The 19035-nt window shown below is 42.0% G+C and overlaps 1 protein-coding gene across 1 annotated transcript in view; it reads right to left on the bottom strand.

Annotated features, from left to right (window-relative positions):
* Positions 1 to 437: 437 nt before the first annotated feature.
* Positions 438 to 19035, bottom strand: part of cntnap5a (contactin associated protein family member 5a) — a gene marked incomplete at both ends in the record, with an annotated part of 138333 nt that continues 119735 nt past the window's right edge. The window contains 6 exons of the mRNA XM_083903183.1: positions 438 to 670; positions 3729 to 3803; positions 8219 to 8419; positions 8533 to 8620; positions 15075 to 15208; positions 18706 to 18933. Coding sequence (XP_083759309.1) covers positions 438 to 670; positions 3729 to 3803; positions 8219 to 8419; positions 8533 to 8620; positions 15075 to 15208; positions 18706 to 18933 — 959 coding nt within the window. The remainder of the gene's footprint in view (positions 671 to 3728; positions 3804 to 8218; positions 8420 to 8532; positions 8621 to 15074; positions 15209 to 18705; positions 18934 to 19035) is intronic.

The following is a 19035-nucleotide window of genomic DNA, read 5'->3' on the forward strand; positions in this document are numbered from 1 at the left end:
AAAAGGACAGCAGTGAACTGAACGCATATCTTTACAAGCCTGGCCTACATTTCCCCCCCCGACTTGTGAGTAGTTTTATTCCCACTGAAATGTGGGAATATTCAGCATTTGAGAGTTCTCAAACTGTGTCAGCGGTGCGCGTGCACACACACACGTGCGGCGCGCGCGTGTGTGCTCGTCTTTGTTTCCGCACAATGTCCTTTTTTTTGCTTTACACACTTTGACAGAAAACCACAGCAGCTTTGATCGGGACAGTTTTCGCCGACGTCGCACACACTAACGGCCTGTGAGGAGTCGCTCGCTTTGCACTTGCGCGGAGATGAAAAAACGGAAAAAAAAGGACAAAAAATTTGCCGCAGAAGTGCGTTCCTTTCTGAGAGCGAGGTGCGTTCGCCAACAAAAAAAACTCCCCCCTCGGAGAGTGTGCACCCTGCAGGTCAGATGTAGTACTCCTTCATGTTGTCCCTGATTGTGTTGTGGAGTTGCAGCTCTGTAGTCCTGTAGTCTGTGTACATGCTCTGTCTGTGCTCGTCTTTCATGCTGCCGCCGCCGTCGCCGCCGCCGCCGCTACTGCTGCTGCTGCTCCTCTGCGCCTGACGCTGCTGGTAGAGGAGTCTGCTCATCACGGCGAGGGCGCACACGGCGATGAAGACCACGGCCGTGACGACACCTGAGAGCACAGCGGGGGGGAAGGTTGTGTCAGTCATTGCGAGCGAGATACACTCTTAGAAATAAGGGCTTTCCACAAGGGCTGAGGTTCTACGTAGAACCATTTGCGATGTTACCAAGGGTTCTTGGTAGCACTAATGGTTCCAGTAAGAACCGTTTTGATCCAGAGAACCCTTTAAAACCCCTTTCCTGAGGGTTGTAAAAGGGTTCTTGGTGGAACCCTCCAAAAGGGTTCCAGGTGGAACCTTTATTAAAAGGTTCTACCTGGAGCCGTAAAGGGTTCTCCTATGAGGACGAGCCGAAGAACCTTATATGGTTCTACTTAGCACTTTTATTTCTAAGAGTGTAGAAATAAGAGTTCCAAAAGGGTCCTTCTACAAGGGCTGAGGTTCTACCTGGAACCATTTGCTTCTTAAAAAACCCTTTCGTGAAAGAAAGGGTTTTTCAAGGGCTCTTGGTGACACTTATGGTTCGAGTAAGAACCATTTTGATCCAGAGAACCCTTTAAAACCCCTTTCCTGAGGGTTTTAAAAGGGTTCTTGGTGGAACCCTCCAAAAGGGTTCCAGGTGGAACCTTTATTAAAAGGTTCTACCTGGAGCCAAAAAGGGTTCTCCTATGAGGACAAGCCGAAGAACCTTATATGGTTCTACTTAGCACTTTTATTTCGAAGAGTGTAGAAATAAGAGTTCCAAAAGGGTCCTTCTACAAGGGCTGAGGTTCTACCTGGAACCATTTGCTTCTAAAAAAACCTTTTTCAAGGGTTCTTGGTGACACTTATGGTTCCAGTAAGAACCATTCTGATCCAGAGAACCCTTTAAAACTTTTTTCGATTTTAAAAGGTTCTTGATGGAACCCTCCAAAATGCGAAACAAAAGTGCTAAGTAGAACCATATACAGTTCTTCGGCTTGTCCTCATAGGAGAACCCTTTTTGTTTCCAGGTAGAACCTTTTTATAAAGGTTCCACCTGGAAACCCTTAGTGTTACCAAGAACCACTTTAAAACCCTTTATTCAGGAAAGGGGTTTTAAAGGGTTCTCTGGATCAAAATGGAACCATTAGTGTTACCACGAACCCTTGAAAAACAAATGGTTCCAGGTAGAACCTCCCAAAAATCGGAATCGAATCGTGAGATGCCATCACGTGCCACTTCGGCAACTTTATTTTATCTGGACATCCGTTTTTTGGATTTCAGTTTAAGTTTAAGTTTAGTTTTTGTCTGGTAGTTACTGGTATTTCCTGTTTTGTTTTGAACGCACACCTCTTGTCTTGTCACTTCATCCGTTTTCCCGCCCTTTTTATTTTCACGGCCCGCCCCGCCGCCAAATTAGTCTCCCCTAATTGTCCTAAACCTACTCCTGCTTTGCTTTTCTTCTTGTTTTACGTTTCCTTAAGTCTTCCCTTTTGTTTTCTACACACATTTGTATTTTCTTGGCATTTTTTCAAACTCCGACACCGTCTCGTGAGAGCGAGGTTTAAGTTACCCTTCAAATTAGCGTCAATTTGTGCTTACAAACGCATCGTTTCACGTTGACAACTGCCTGAATCTTATGCACTCATTAGTTAAGAGATTTTTTATTTTTTATTTTTATGGATTCATTCTTCTGCTCTTGACTGTTTTGTCTTTACCGTGTTATAATTCAATTTTTAGGCAGAAGTGATTCAGAGATGCAATATCCGCGATGCAATCACATCACTCGGCGGCGGTGGCGACTGCGAAGGATAATTTGATTCACTTAAGTGCCCTGAAATCTCCGTGTTTAACAAGAACAATATGGACAATATAAAATAATTAAAACGAGGCAATTTAATCTCAGCGTCAGTTTGCGATGCGCTGATATGAAATGTAGTTTTCGAGCCGTGTTTGTCTCGTATTTTGAGTTCGAGGCCGCGGGATATTAAGAAAACGCGCAATATGCGATAATAACTGTTGAATACTGTGACGAGAATATAACTATTGTGATAAATAAACATTGTTTTTCAGACATTTTCTGCTACTTCAAGTAATTTGCAGCCATATCTGTAACACATTTTTGAAATTAAGTTCCAAGAAATGTTTGGTAAATGGTAATTTTATGCTTGTTATTAAGACGTTAAACGTATAAATCTTGACTTAAAGGTTGGGAAAATTCAGATTATTTGTTTGCAGACCCCCCAAAAAACCCATCTCTGGGTCCCTGCACAAAAAATTGTTATATATATATTCTTTTAATATATTTTATGCAGACCTTCTTTGGTTCATTGGTGTCCATACATCACATTTAAGTATAATGTTCTGCCAATAATACATTTTATTTATAGGGCTATTTACATCGCAAAATGACCTCAAAGTGCACACATAGCGACAATAAAAGCATGATCAGGTGATGGCCTGGGGGTATCAGGGGGCCCCCCCCCCCGATGATGACTTTTTTATGAGATCTCCGTTATGATCAGCTATGGGCTTGGGTACTTTGCTCGGGGGGGGCACCCCAGCCCTTGATGTGCCCCTGGGATTTGACCTGGCAACCCTCAAGGTACGAGTCCAATTCCCCTTCCACTTGGCCACGGGCAACATTTGCAGCAGCAGAAACGATTTGGTTGTCATTTCAAGTAGACGCTTAGCACATATGTTCGACATAACAGGCAATTAATCATGTCGATCGTTTAAAGGGCTGGGGGGGGGGGGGCCCGGGGGGGGGGCCCTGTAGTGCCCTTTAAAAGCCTCGAGAATTGCAACTATTCCTTTTCATTGACATTATGTGATCTCATACTGATCTTTAAGACCCTTCTCTGTCAACCATAATGCATTAGAACTGCGGGTGAAGATGTAAATACAAGGCAAGCGCGACGAGAAACGCGCGTTAGCATCACCATTACCATCATCGGAAGCCGGGAAAAAAGACGAAAATGGGCTTTAGCTGGGAATGACTTATTAGCAGAAGAGAATTAAGATTGACGCAAATGGAGAGAATGAGCGATAACAAACAGCTGGGACTCATTTCCCCGTTTGCCAAAGGAAAACAAAGCCAGCACAGACGAGAGGGGAGGGAAGGGAAAGAAAAAAAAAGGAAACACAGACCTGCGATCACAGCCAAATCCCTCTGGCTGCCGTTGCCACGCTGCTCCTTATCTTTATTGGCTGTTACTGCTTGATCTGGAAAATCACCAAAAGACAAAAAAAAAAGAGAAGAGAGAGTGAATTCATTCATTGACGCCCACCGTTACACGGGGAAATGTATGCAATGATGTTTAGACCTGTGGAATCTGCGCTTGTCACATACAGCTCTGGAATTACGCAGAATTTAATTAGCCCCCGCCCGCCTTCCCCTTCCTCTCGGATATATTCGTTTTGCCCCTTTAGCTCGGGTTTAAAGGTCAGACGCCGTTTCGCCTCTGAAACGTCGATTTACCCTCTTCATCCCTTACAGATATATGTGGTCGTTAGAGGCAGGCAGAGTCTGACCTGCGCGCCGAGACCTTGCTCTGATGGAAGGGCGGAGACGAGGCGGCGCGACACGTGACGCCGTCGACGCGTTTAACCCCTCGTCAAAGCGTCAGAGTGAGCGGCGCGTGCACCGACGCAGGCGAGCCTCGAAGCAAGCGGCTGCCTGGTTTCATGTTTTTGCGGCCGCGGGAGACGAAGCCGTTTTAATCCGCGGCCTCCGAACCCTCCTGAGGTTCCTGGCACTGACGAGACGTTCACGGGAATCATTTGAGCGTTTACGTTCGTACTAAAATAAGGATTCCAATAATGCGTGTTTAATCTAAAACATGTCCCCACGATTGTATGTCCTCGCCTACGTTAGGATTACCAGACTCAAAGCGACTCGCGGAGGATTTTTTTTGAGGGCTGTTGACGTCATCGATCTAAAACCAATATTTGTCCGATATCCTCGATAGGATTGAACAAAGCAGAGCTTCGATGAGTTTCAGATGGTACTGGTGGACCTCAAGGGTCCACTCCATGTCCATGTGGGCCGACAATATGGGTCCTAAGTGGGTTTGTCCATGCCCACTTAGCACCCTTTCCAGGCTTCCTGAGTACTAAGTGGGTACTAAGTAATGCAGATCCAATGTGGTTTCACTGACATACATGGACTTCCTATGTGGGGCCTACAAAAGTTAGGGTTAGGGTTAGCACCCAGGATAGGACTGGAGGTAGAGGCGTTTAAATGCACTGCCTCGTTCTGTCTCTTTCGGAAACCTTGAGTGCTCGTAATGCCGTGTTTCCATGACGACACGTTTTGGAATCCCTAACCCTAAAGCCCCGGTTCATGTTTGAGTCTGGTAGATCCGTCGTGGCTGACGTTTGAGGCGCCCCGACTGGTCGCGTTAGCCAGACGCTTAGCATGACGTCGTTGGCGGCGACGACAGCAAACGACGTCATAAATCTCAACGCCGATATCTCAAGGGAGCAAAGTTGCCCGATCGGCTGTCGAACTGTCGTGGATGGAACCGGTCTACGGTCTAAGCTCCGTATCGTACCATTTTAGCGTGGTACGCCAAGAAAAAGGTTACGCATAAAAACTTTTATTTTATAGTCTAAGAGCTTGTTTGTTATAATTGTGCAACTACTTTTTTTTTTTTTAATTGGAAGACATTTTCACTGTTGCTTATGAAGTCAAACTTTTTTCTCCAAGCACACGCTACACTCGCTCAACCTTGAAATGTTTATGCAGAAACATTTTCATTCCTCATTTAGAGACATAAGTTCTGACTTTGTCTCCATTATTATTATTATTATTATTATAATAATGCACCTGCCGTGGCAAAACAAACACACGCATCTTAGTTCATACATGAATACAACTTTATGAAGGAAAAGGATGATAGACATTTGCGCTGCTGTCATGCGACGCTCGACAACGGCATCAATTAACACATATAGCGCGTCTGCATCTGTCAGTTAGTGGAAATGCAGGTGTTTCTAAAACTGTAACCGTTAAACAGGAATCTAATGAGAACAACTCTGACTCTCTCAGGAGACGTGTTCATTTCTCATTATTATTATTATTTGAGGGGTAAACCCAGGTTTTTTTTTTTTTCCGCCCGTCGCCCATGACGGATCGCGTCACGGCATTTGATCCAGCGTTTGCACAAAACACTATTCAGTTGAAGAGAGGCAGCTCGTATAAACAGTGGGATTGGGGGATTTAATAGCATTTTATGGGCGAGAGGCAAGAAACACAACCGTTTTCGGAGACAGATACTAAATTATTCAACGTTGACAATAATAAAGCTTGACTAATGAGTATTCGCAAACTGAAAATGAGCCGAGCGGATGAAAAATGAAATGTTTTTCAGAAGTGGCAGAAGCCAAGGGAGATAATTTTTCACAGGATGGTGAGCTGATATTTTGTCATTTTTGTGTGTTTGTGTGGAGTTTTTGTTTGTAATTGTATACGGTGCCTGTCTGCTAGCGTGCTAAAACACTTCTCTGTGTTGTATGTGCTGCCAGTAACGCTAACATTAGCATCCTTTGCTGTTGATACATGCTCGCTGACATCTATGTGCTGTCTATGTAGTGTAAAAAGTAAAAAAAAAAAGAATGTTACACTGCTCTATATCAGGATAATTAGTCTGTATTGTATGTGCTGCCAGTAATGCTAACTTTAGCATCCTTTGCTGTTGATGCATGCTAACTGACATCTATGTGCTGTCTATGTAGCGTAAAAAAGGAATAATTTACACTGCTATATAGGCTATAAGGATAATTATTCTGTGTTGTATGTGCTGCCAGTAATGCTAACATTAGCATCCTTTGCTGTTGATGCATGCTAGCTGACATCTTTGTACTGTGTATGTAGTGTAAAAAAATAAGAATTTTCACTGCTATATAGGCTATAAGGATAATTAATCTGTAATGCATGTGCTGCCATTAATGCTAACATTAGCATCCTTTGCTGTTGAAGCATGCTAGCTGACGTCTATGTGCTGTCTAAGTAGTGTAAAAAAATAAGAATTTTCACTGCTATATAGGCTATAAGAATAATTATTCTAAGTTGTATGTGCTGCCAGCAATGCTAACATTAGCATCCTGCTAGCTGACGTCTATGTGCTGTCTATGTAGCATAAAAAAATATGAATTTTCACTGCTATATAGGCTGTAAGGATAATTATTCTGTGTTGTGTGTGCTGCCAGCGATGCTAATATTAGCATCCGTTGCTGTTGATGCATGCTAGCTGACGTCTATGTGCTGTCTATGTAGCGTAAAAAAAATACAAATTTTCACTGCTATATAGGCTATAAGGATAATTAATCTGTAATGCATGTGCTGCCATTAATGCTAACATTAGCATCCTTTGCTGTTGAAGCATGCCAGCTGACGTCTATGTGCTGTCTAAGTAGTGTAAAGAAATAAGAATTTTCACTGCTATATAGGCTATAAGAATAATTATTCTAAGTTGTATGTGCTGCCAGCGATGCTAACATTAGCATCCGTTGCTGTTGATGCATGCTAGCTGACGTCTATGTAGCATAAAAAAATACGAATTTTCACTGCTATATAGGCTATAAGGACAATTATTCTGTGTTGTATATGCTGCCAGTAATGCATGCTAGCTGACGTCTATGTGCTGTCAATGTAGTGTAAAAAGCAAAAAAAAAAAAGGATGTTTCACTGTTCTATATCAGGATAATTAGGTAAATATGTTAATGCTTCAACTGGGATAATAGGCTAATGCTGCATATTTTACACAGCAACTAATGGAGGAATACATTATACATAATAGGAAAACGCATCCCTCAGTGATAAGAGGGGAGTTCAAAAGTCGCAGACTGACTGAATGTCAGCTGAATATAAAATTAGAGGAGAAATGTAAGTGTGAGTACACATAGGGTTGTGATTTTAGCCTCGAAAAACCTGGATAATGATGGAATATGATGTTAATGTTGTGAATTCTGACGACGCCGTATTAGTTTACTGTTCGATTTCAACACACTTTCACATTCATCGGCTCCAGCTGGTGTCGTGTAACACAGTGACATTGGTGCCTTTAATCTGGCGACGGCAAAGTCAGCATTGTCTGTTCGGCGGAGGCTGCCAAACGTTACTTTCTCTGTTTTTTTTTTGTAGACGGGGGGGTGGGGGGGGGGGGGGAGATAAAGCGATCCTGCGATACCTCATTTGTGATCATGTCGTTTAATAAATCTCGACAGTTTGCTGACCAGGAACACAGGCTTGTCAGACTCAAGTAAACAGCCGGGGCACCTTCCATTGTAATTAAATCTTTTATACGGGGGACAATAACATGGACAAGCGAGCATAAGCACCCCGCAACCACTTCTGTTTTTCGTGTCCATCGTGCAGTTATTTCATCGCAGCAGAGGGAAGGATGAAAAAAACGGCGAGGGAAAAAAGTCAATTAGCTGCGTTTTACAGAGACGATTCCCTTAAAGAAATTTGGCACAGTCCAAAAGACAAAGAGTATAATTAGAGCTGCGACTAACTTTTATGTCAGGAAACATGAAGTGAAACATGAATTTCTTTGGTCCTTGTTCCCCAGAGTAAGAACTATACTTGAACACTAACTAACCTCTACATTTGGGAGCGTTTTTCTTTTTCTTACCTTGCAGGATGTGCGACGTGGACTCGGCCAACGCGCCGCAGTTCGACTGGACGAGCGGACCGCGGATGGTGACCAGCGAGCTCCCCCGGTTCGTCAGCGCCGCCTTCAGTGGCGCCACGTGGTTGAACTGCACCGAGGAGAGGCAGCCGATGAAGCCCTTGGAAGCCGCCTGCGTTACTTCCTCGTTGAGGTTCTCCCTCCCTGTGGAATCGGGACAACGTCGATCGGGAACGATTAAAAGGACAAAAGTTACACAGGACGAGAGAAAATTTTCGTAAAAAATCTTGGCGGATTTTTCGCGGGCGAGCACTTACTGGTGACTTTGCCCAATGTCAGCGATCTGATTAGGATCAGCTCTGCATCGGATGACAGCGTGTACTTTCTGTGGATGTCCTGGTCGATCTGGTTGAGTGGAGAGAAATCAAATAACAAGCCGATTACAAGAAATCTGAACCGGGGGCAACACCAGCAGCAGCAGCAGCAGCAGCAGCAGCAGCGGCAGCAGCAGAACATTTCAATACATTATAGATTGAGAGTTGTGTTCTCTGCAGCATCGCGCCGCACTGTATCCGCCCACAGCCACAGGCTGTGGAGTGATTTAGACAGCGGCGCTGAATCAGAGGCAATCGCTTAACTTGATGATCTGCGGGATTTCAATTTTCACCCACTGCCTACGAAATAATGCCCCCACAGTGGTGGAGAGCGCCTGAGGACTTAGTCATGGAGACATAAGAGACGTGCGGTTTGGACAGCAAATATAAACGTTATAATAACACTCTGGCTCTATACCGGAACAGAACTTTCCCGATGTGATCAATGGACAAAAAAACCCTTAAAGGACTACAGAAATACACCAAAAACTGAGAAAAAGTTGTGGACCATATGCATAAAGCTAGTGGAGTTGAGGGTTGGGTTGTTTTCACAAAGTTGGGCATCGTCAACCCTTTTCTCTGAATAATTGCGTTTTTAGGGTTAGGGTTAGAAAATGGCAACTTAAGGCTGCTAAAAACTTTGGTTGCGTCTGGATAAGTTCATCCTCGTATGTATGGGGCAGATAAAGTAATTAAAGGTCGAGTGTACGGTGTAGCGACACCTAATGGTGGCACTGCAGCTTGCAAGCATGTCCGGGAACTACGGTGGCCCTCGCAACCCAGAAAGGATGCTCACAAAGTGTATCAGGGCAAATGGATCATTTCCTGATTTCAAAAATTCATAAAAATTATTCCTTAAGAGATACGCAAATATTTTCAACTTGATCCTTGTTCTGGGCGATACCGACTATTATGATGGTGAATTTCAAGTCATTCCGAGATACTTTTTGTATTTGAGATTAAACTCAGCTCATTGTCAAAGTGCATCAGGATAAATGGATTATTTCCTGATTTTCAAAAATTCATTAAAATTATTCCTATATTATATTTTCATATTTTCAACAGATCCTTGATCAGGGTGATACCGACTATTATGATGGTAAATTTCAAGTCATTCTGAGATACTTTTTGTTGTTGGAACATTCCACAGAAAAACTGTCCAATCTCTCTGAAGTTGACTCATTCTTCTATGTTTGTTTATCAATACGCTACGCGGCACAAGATGGCCGCCCTTTACATCGCAAGTAGTAGTACATAAGCTTATTCTTATATTTTTTAAGAGATTATAAACATATTTAGGGCTGGCATATTCCATTTCTAGCGATGAGCCAATATCGGTATCCAACAGATAAATGTGTAAAATGTGATACTATGCACAGCTACAGCTAAAAAGTCATGTTTAGGGCTGTTTATATATTCGTAATTAAGTTAGAGAACTTTGAAATACCTTAAATTGGCTCAAATGTGTGGTTAACAACTTCATTTGTAAAAGGTCTAAAATCACTGTAAAAACAGTTAATTTCTGCCAATAAGCCCTCTTAAATTTTACACACTGGACCTTTAAAACTGTCGGGCTTCTTTTTTTTTTTTTTTATTGCGTTATTGCTTCAGCTGTTTGTGCTTCTGTCCCGACGGAACATCTCGTTTTCATTATTTCATCCAGGCGCTTGAGTTAAATACGAACATTGTTGTTGTGGTTTAAACAGCTTCTCGCGAGTTTGATCGTTTTCGACGCCCTCGCGAGTTAAATGCGGATACGCCGCCGCGGCGTACGGCAACAACCTGTTGTCGTACAGGTGTGAGGGGGCGGTTGTTACCGTGAGCTGAATATTGTTGTTGTTTTTTGTTCAGCGCTGAGCTATTTTAAAAACTGACGAGACATAAGGCTCGAAAACGAAGCCTGAGCTGAGATCAACAACCGCTAATAGCATTCAATAATGTTTCCGCTCTGAAGGTTATGAAGCTCTCCAGCTGCCTGAAGGAGAGGATTTGTGTGACTGGTCAGGAAAATGACATGAAAATGTACACAGACAGATAAAGCACTAATTAATTTTCTTGGTTCCTCATCTCCAGCTGAACCTTCTGTGATGCCTAATGCCTTCACACCCCCCCCATGTGTTAGCTCTAGATCCAACAATCTGGCTCAATTAAAAATTCTCTCCGAGTAGGGCTTTTGAAGAGCTCAGAAATAGCAATTTCCGGAGCCGCAAAATCTCCTCGGCGACTGGAAATTTGATCAATTCAAACCAGACTTTAGACGTCCCCTCACTCTGAAAACCAGTCTTTTGAAATATACAGTACATACATCGTATTTGTGACAAATAGGTCATCGCGCCTTGGTGAGATGATCTATGATGATCTTTTGGTGCGATAGTGGCGACCCGTTAAATTTTTGGTGCTTTCCAGATAAAGGGGTGGATCCAGCGGCTAGCTAACCTATAAGTTGTGATTGGAGACTTTAGAGGCAATAATTGGGCCACATGGTTGGTGTAGTTGTAAGCACTCTTGCGGCATAGAGACCTGGGTTGGTCGACCAATAAAATTTTTGGTGCGATCCAAACAAAGGGGTTGGATCCAGGAACTTACCAAAGCCGTGATAGGAGACATTAGTGAGAAAAGACATAGCACTTAATAAGTTTGCAGCGAGATGTCCCGCATTGGCGACCCATTACATTTTTGGTGCTTTCCAGATAAAGGGGTGGATCCAGCGGCTAGCTAACCTATAAGTTGTGATTGGAGACTTTAGGGGCAATAATTGTTGGCTTAGTGGTTATCATTCTTGCGGCAAAGAGACCTGGGTTGGCGACCCATAAAATTTTTGGTGCGATCCAAATAAAGGGGTAGGATCCAGCGGCTAGCTTACTTATAAGGAGGGATTGGAGACTTTGGGTACAAAAGACAGAACAATAATTGGGCCACATGGTTGCTGTAGAGGTTAGCTCTAGCTCTAAAGGGGTTGGATCCAGGAGCTAACTTACCAAAGCCGTGATAGGAGACATTAGCGAGAAAAGACATAGCACTTAATAAGTTTGCACTCTCGCCTTTGCAGCGAGAAGTCCCGCATTGGCGACCCATTCAATTTTTGATGCTTTCCAAATAGAGGGGTTGGATCCAGCGGCTAGCTTACCTATTAGCTGCGATTGGAGACTTTAGGGGCAATAATTGGGCCACATGGTTGGCATAGTGGTTAGCATTCTTGCGACCCATAACATTATTGGTGCGATCCAAATAGAGGGGTTGGATCCAGCGTTAGCCTACCTGTAAGCCGCAATAGGAGACATTAGCGAGAAAAAACAGAACAATAATTGGGCCACACGGTTGGCGTAGTGGTTTGCACTCTTGCCTTTGCAGCGAGATGTCCCGCATTGGCGACCCATTCAATTTTTGGTGCTTTCCAGATAAAGGGGTGGATCCAGCGGCTAGCTTACCTGTAAGCCGCGATAGGAGACATTAGCGAGAAAAGACAGAACAATAATTGGACCACACGGATGGTGTAGTGGTTTTCACTCTTGCCTTTGCAACAAGAAGACCCGCGTTGGGCGACCCATTCAATTTTGGTGCTTTCCATATATAGGGGTGGATCCAGCGGCTAGCTTGCATATAAGGCGTAATTGGAGACATTAGGGACAAAAGACAGAACAATAATTGGACCACACGGTTGGCGTAGTGGTTAGCACTCTTGCCTTTGCAGCAAAAACCAATGATGGCAATTTGATCAGGTGTGTTGGAACATAGAGGACATGGAGGTCCCTGAGGAGCAGAATTGAGAAAGACTGTCCTAAAAATGTCTTAAATTAATCATCCTTTCAATACTTTGTGTTTCTCTTCTATATAACGGTACCTTCAATGACCAGTCCTGCAATAACCCTCTAGGATTAAAAAAGTGCTTCAATGAGTGCCCTGTAAAGGGTTAAGGTGATGTGCGTTTGCCTCTTTTATCCGTTCGTTCATTTCCTGCGGTGTTAATTTGGTTTTTCTCATTTCAGATAATTTACTTCCTGTGGCCCGGCGTCTAACCCGGCCATTATTGTTTGCACCTGTTGCTCATTATATCCTCAAACCCTCTAGTTTTACATGCTCCTCCGCTTCATTTGATCCCTGCCAGTTTGTCTATTCAGTGTCTTTGATAAGTGCATTCGTCCCTTGAGTGATTTCCTCGCGTGTGATCTTCCGCGCCTCTTTTGTCTCTTGATTTTTTTTTGTGTGCCGCTTCTGCCCTAAGGACTGATTCACCGATTCACTGACTTCAGGTTTTTCATCAAGTAAAAAGGACTTGTTCTTTCATCATCTTTCTCTGAGTCGACGTCGGAGGATTGCACTATTTTGAGCATTGAGAAAAAAAAATGAATCAATGTATTATTGTTATTATTATTATTATTATTATTATAATAACCTTTATGAAACCAGGTGTTACCTCTGCGAGATTAAAACAAAAAAACCTCTTTTACGAGAGGCTCTCAGCCGAGGCAGCAGCGGCAATTTCATAAAATGTAGTTTTTGATGCGTGAATGTCCTCAGAGCGCCTTTTAAAACAGTTAATCAGAAACTGTTATTTCCAAACTTAGATCTCTTGTGTCAGAGGTGGAATTGGAGATTAATATACGCGCTTTTGTTTCCTCCCGTCTTTGACGACTCTAACAGCCTTTTTACTTGTTTTAATGAGCAGGAGCTTGACCGTCTGCAGCCTTCAGATCCACACAGACACATTTTTATTTTTTTATTCTTTGCATCTCTCCACTGGCGAACAGCTAAATTTAGAATCCATTTTAGAAGCCTTAAACGGTCGTGTTCCTTCTTATAGCTGCTATATAGAGTTGCTGCACCTGCACTCGTTCAGTCGCAGTCTTAGGTCATGAGGTGGAAGGCTACGCGTGGTTTAAGCTGAAAGGGAAATAACGTCAGTTTGTTTACGTTTATGGTTTGTGCTGTTTCCGTGTGCATAATTAGCGACTTAGCTAAAGTAGCGAAATGATACTAGCGACAAATCTAGCAACTTCCTGTTTTAGATGAGTTCCAGGTGATGCTATCACAAGCGTAAAAACACTTTACACGATAAATTATTCACCGTTGTCACACAATTTCCACTCTCTGTCGTCTCGTGTTTTATGTCACGCTCTGGCGCCCCCTAGGGCCGTGCGCACACAGTCAGAAAATACAGAATGATTGCAATGACCCTCATCTTAAGTGGGCCGTTCCACTAAATCAACAGCATCATGTCAACGCATGACACGTTAGGGTTAGGGTTAGGGTAAGGGTTAGGCTAACCCACGTGCCGCGACACCGGAAGTCCAGGCACCGTTTACCAGTTAGCTCTGTTAGCTGCATTAGCTCCTTCTTGCGCCGGGTTAGCCTACAGTAGAACTGGAGCGGACTGTTTATTAAACGAGAAAGAGCAACGCTTCAAATAACCAGCGTATCGGTGCCTCTGTTTTTACAGTTAAACGTTACTTTAGAGACTCATTTAACGGGAGTCACGTAAATGTTTGATAGTACTAAATAAAAAAAAAATTTGCGCAATTTCAAGAATATTATGCCAGTGGACCGACAAATGCAGAAAACATCTCGTCACGGGTATCTGGAGCTGAAAAATATAGTATTATGGTCCAACTATGAGGCTAAATTTTCACAAATCTATCCTCTGGGGCCGGTTTGGACCCTCTGCTGGGCCGGTTCTGGCCCGCGGGCCGTATGTTTGACAGCCCTGATTTACAGCATTCAGCTACCAAATGACACGGAGATTCCGTGAAAACATCTACAGTTTAAATTAGCCTTTTACTTAATCTACCGTTTTAAGCTGATGCGGCAGCAAAGTTGGACACTTTTTGTCCCGAAGGACAAAAACGTGATAAAAAAAATGCCCTGAGATTACGTGTCATCATTTCCAACACTTTCAGTATTAAAGTTGGACCATGTAGACGGGAAATGATAAACACAGGATCTAAATACAGAAAATAACGAGCAGATTCTAACTTACCTGCAACAACATCTGTATATATATATATATATATATATTTATGTGTGCGTTCAGTGCCAAAACCACCAGAATCATGCGGTGCAGATTAGAGAAAAAAAGATGTGTTGGTGGCAACAAAAAAACACAACTCTGAGCTTCAGTGGATTAAATCAAAGTGTAACCTCGCTGCAGTAAAAAAAAGAAGAAGTAAAAAGTGCACCACAGGGGTGCGCGAGTGTGATATAGCATCGCTGCTGCGCGTGTGGTCAGAGGTGAAAAACAGACTTGAAGACTTTCACCCCGAGGCTCAGTGAACTGCTGTTTTATCCCCGGCGTTAAGTTATTCTATAAATAGTAGAAATGTTGACACTGACCCTGTGCGAGTGAAAAACCCACTGCGAAGTCGCGGGGGTCGGCAGCGAGCGTCGAAGCACAACGAGTCCGTCCATCTTTATTTCAACACGGCTGGTGTTTGAACTGCACGGCGTTATACAGAGAGAGGTTTTTTTTGGTTTTTCTTTAGAAATCTCACCTGGATGTAGAGGTTTTTGCCCACGCGGTGGATCCTGATCCGGTGGAGGCGTCCGTCCGCCAGGTTCCCGGGAACGGGGCTGAACACGTCGGCTCTTCTGTCCGTTTGAAGATGATACCAGATCTGCAGACTCCCTGCGCGAGGAGAGAGAGAGAGAGAGACGGAGCGTCGTGATTAATTCAGCGCAGTTTTACATAAAACATAGTATACGTCTTTGAATTAAAGCAGTCGTTGACAGAGAGTGGGTCAGATCCCACAGAAGGGACTCCTTTTTTTTGGGGGGGGGTCACTACGAAAATAAAGATCTGTGTTTTGATGAATATATCTGCTCTTTTTCACCATTTCTATTGGGTCGCAGTAGTTTGGCTATAAAAATTCACTTTTAAATGCCTTAAATGATGCATTTGAGGGAATTGTTGCACATTTGTAGTCGTTTTGCAGATTTTAATCTTTAATAGGGGCAGGATCAGAATAAATGATACTGAATATGGTGTCAGACGACTAAAAATTAACAAAATAAAGCAATGCCCTAGGTTTGTTAGGTCTGTTATCATCACGCGCAATAAATACAATAAAATAAAATAAAAAATAATAAAAATTCAAATCAAATCAAATCAAATCAAATAATAATAATTAAAGGTGCCATATGTAAGAATGTGGCCCAAAACAAAAAAGTTACTACATTCAAATTCAAAATACCGAGGTCTTTTGGGTTTCGTTTTCTGACGTAACTGGCAACCCCGTGGTTGCTCGGCAGCTGAGACTCTACTGACTGCAATGATTGGTAGACGGCGGTAGGTGGCGCCACATGCCAAAACACGATTTCAAAACATAAACATGATTTGCAGTCTGCAAAATATGTTTTTTAATGCTAATTTTTTGTCTGTACTGTTGTTGTTGGTGAGTTCAGTTTGTTGTATGAACATTAAACAATTTTGCGTGTCGGCCGCAAATCATAGCGTACATGCTACCACGTGCTAGCTAGAATGCTAGCTGTCATTTTGGGCTCTTGATCTTCACCCGTCAATATACAAATACACTTAAAAAAGTATTAAAATATGTGTTTAGTGTCTCCAACCGTATTTTCTACATTGTTTTAAGAGAATATCTGCACGTAATCTGCTGATCCTCTCCTGCTGTGGGTGAGAAAGGGGAAGAAAATACTCTGCGAACTGCAGAGCAGTGGATTTATGAATGGATCCCTCTATATTAAGTGAATTCCACTTTGACATCCACTTGAACTCAGGAGCGTTGCATTTTTTAAAAGTGGGGGCCAACCCACTGTCAAGGCAGCAATCTCTGGTTTATTTATGTGACACTATTGGAATAAATGATTACATGGACTGTGAGAGCAGGGATTATTTGTAAGACCCGACTTGTCAGACGGTCAAAGTTAGGGCTTTTATTTTCTCGAAAGGAAGTGACTTTGACGTCGACTTAGTTAAATTTTACATGAAAATATATGCAAATAAAGAAAAATTAAGAAAAATAGGCCAAGACAAAAAAAAAAGAAAAAAGAAAAGACTATTCTGTCATTAAACCAGAGAGAAAACCCTGCTCTCCCTTCAAAATAAAGCAAACACTTTGATTTGCTGTCACTTCAGATGAGAGTCTGACGACCTGAAGGCATCACAAAGAGCTTCAACAGCAACTTTTCATCCCAGTATTTGCCAGCGTGTGATAAAAGTGAACTGCAGGGCATTTTTTTTTATTTTTTTATTTTTTTTATCAGTGTCTGAAATGTCTTCAAAGGCCTGTGGTTACATAACTCACACATTCAAATAAATTAGAAATGTAGAACGAGGGGCTGAAGCTGTTTAAACGGCGTGGAATGAAGCGGATTTGGCTATTTTTAAGTCTCCGTGGGGGGGGGAGGTCACGCGGAGGTCGCGCTCTCCTGGTTTGACCTGATCTGTGTGCGACTCGTCAGCCTTCTACACCAGGACTGAGCGGCGCGTCTGAATTCATTTAGAAAAAAAAAAAAAAAAAAAAAGAATATTAATGGGAGTGAAAAACTATCCGTCACTCTGTAAAAACTCACCGACGATGTGAGGAATTCAAGAAACGGTGAGACTTTGAAAAGGACTCGAGTGGATTTCTGTTTGGTTCAAAACACGACACTTTAAAGAAGTGATTTAAAGTGGTGTTTCATGTCAGGAGTACTCCATGTTTTCAAAGCTAATCGACTGACACTGACAAATATCTTCATATTTTAGGTATTACATTTTTTTTTGAGTTTGAGGATGTTTGTGGTTTTAAAATTGTGTGTAATTGAAAAAAAAAAAAAAAAAAAAAGGATTAATGTTGTGTTCATTTAAATGTAAGATACTGAGATTTTGCACTGACGAGGATGAGGACCACATTATTCTGACTTTTCCTTTCCTGAGAATTCTGACTATAATCTGGGAATTATGACTTTAATCTGAAAATTCTGACTTCAATCTAAGATTTTGGACTTTACTCTGATAATTCTGAAATTTTTTCTCAGAATTTCTGACTTTAATCTGATAATTCTTACTTTAATCTGAGAACTGACTTCAATCTGATAATTATTACTTTGAGCTAAGAATTCTGACTTTAATCTGAGAATTCCGACTAGTCTCAGCATTCAGACTTTTTTTCCCCTCAGAATTCTGACTTTAATATAAAATTTCTGAATTTAATCTGATAATTCTTACTTTAATCTGATAATTCTGACTTTAGTCTCAGCATTCTGACTTTTTTTTCTCTCAGAATTCTGACTTTAATATAACATTTCAGAATTGAATCTGATAATATTCACTTTAATCTGAGAATTCATATTTTTTTCTGTCAGAATTCTGACTTAAATATGAAATTTCAGACTTTAATCTGTTAATTCTTACTGTAATCTGATAAATCTGACTTTAATCTGTGAATTCTGAATTTAATTTTAGGATTCTGACTTTTTTTTCTTAGAAGTCAGATTTATTTTTTTCCTCAAAATTCTGACTTTAATATAACATTTTGGGCCTTTAATCTGGTAATTCTGACTTTAATCTGGTCATTCTGACTTTAATCGGAGAATTCTGACTTTAATCTCAGCAGTTGACTTTTTTTTTCCACCGAGAATTCATATTTATTTCCATCAGAATTCTGACTTAAATATAAAATTCCAGACTTTAATCTGGTAATTCTTATTTTAATCTGTGAATTCTGACTTTAATCTGTGAATTCTGAATTTAATTTTAGGATTCTGACTTCTTTTCTTAGAAGTCAGGATTTTTTTCCCTCAAAATTCTGACTTTAATGTAAAATTCCGGGCCTTTAATCTGGTCATTCTGACTTTAATCTGAGAATTCAAACTTTAATCTCAGGAATTCTGACTCTAATCTGAGAATTCCCACTTTAATCTCAGAATTCAGGCTTCCAAACATTGTTTTGTTTTTTTTAACATAATCCCTGTAATCCTCTTCCGTAGTACTTTAAATTGAATGAATCGCACCAAGTGCGGTAAATAATAATCCATAGTTGTTTATGCTAAAGACATTTTGAGTTTAAAAACACACCTGTACATGTAACAACACATACTTAATCTCTGACAGGGACACAGGGTTTCATTCTTCAGTTTTTTTTGTGTGTGCGTAGTAAAGTAAAATCCGCACACGCGTACCGTTTTTGGCGAGGATGACGGCGATGTACTGGCGGCTGAAGGTGCTGACGGTCAGCAGCATGGCCGGCCTCTGGGAGGTGACGAAGCTGAAGGCGATGTCCTCTCTGGCGCGGCTGCTGCTCTCTGTGGAGACGCTGGCGGCCGGCGAGCTTCTGTTCTGCATCACCGAGAACGGCTCCTGGAAAGTGTAGGTCACCGAGGACTCTCTGTCAAAGGACACCGACACTTCTGCGAAAACACCGGAACACGGGAAAGACGAAGGGGAAGTAAAAAGTGAGATGACAAACACAGACAGTGACACGGTGCAATTAGACACAAATTTCAAGGTCG

The sequence above is a fragment of the Microchirus variegatus genome (genome assembly GCF_963457635.1).
Source record: "Microchirus variegatus genome assembly, chromosome: 16".
In the NCBI taxonomy this organism is placed as follows: domain Eukaryota; kingdom Metazoa; phylum Chordata; class Actinopteri; order Pleuronectiformes; family Soleidae; genus Microchirus; species Microchirus variegatus.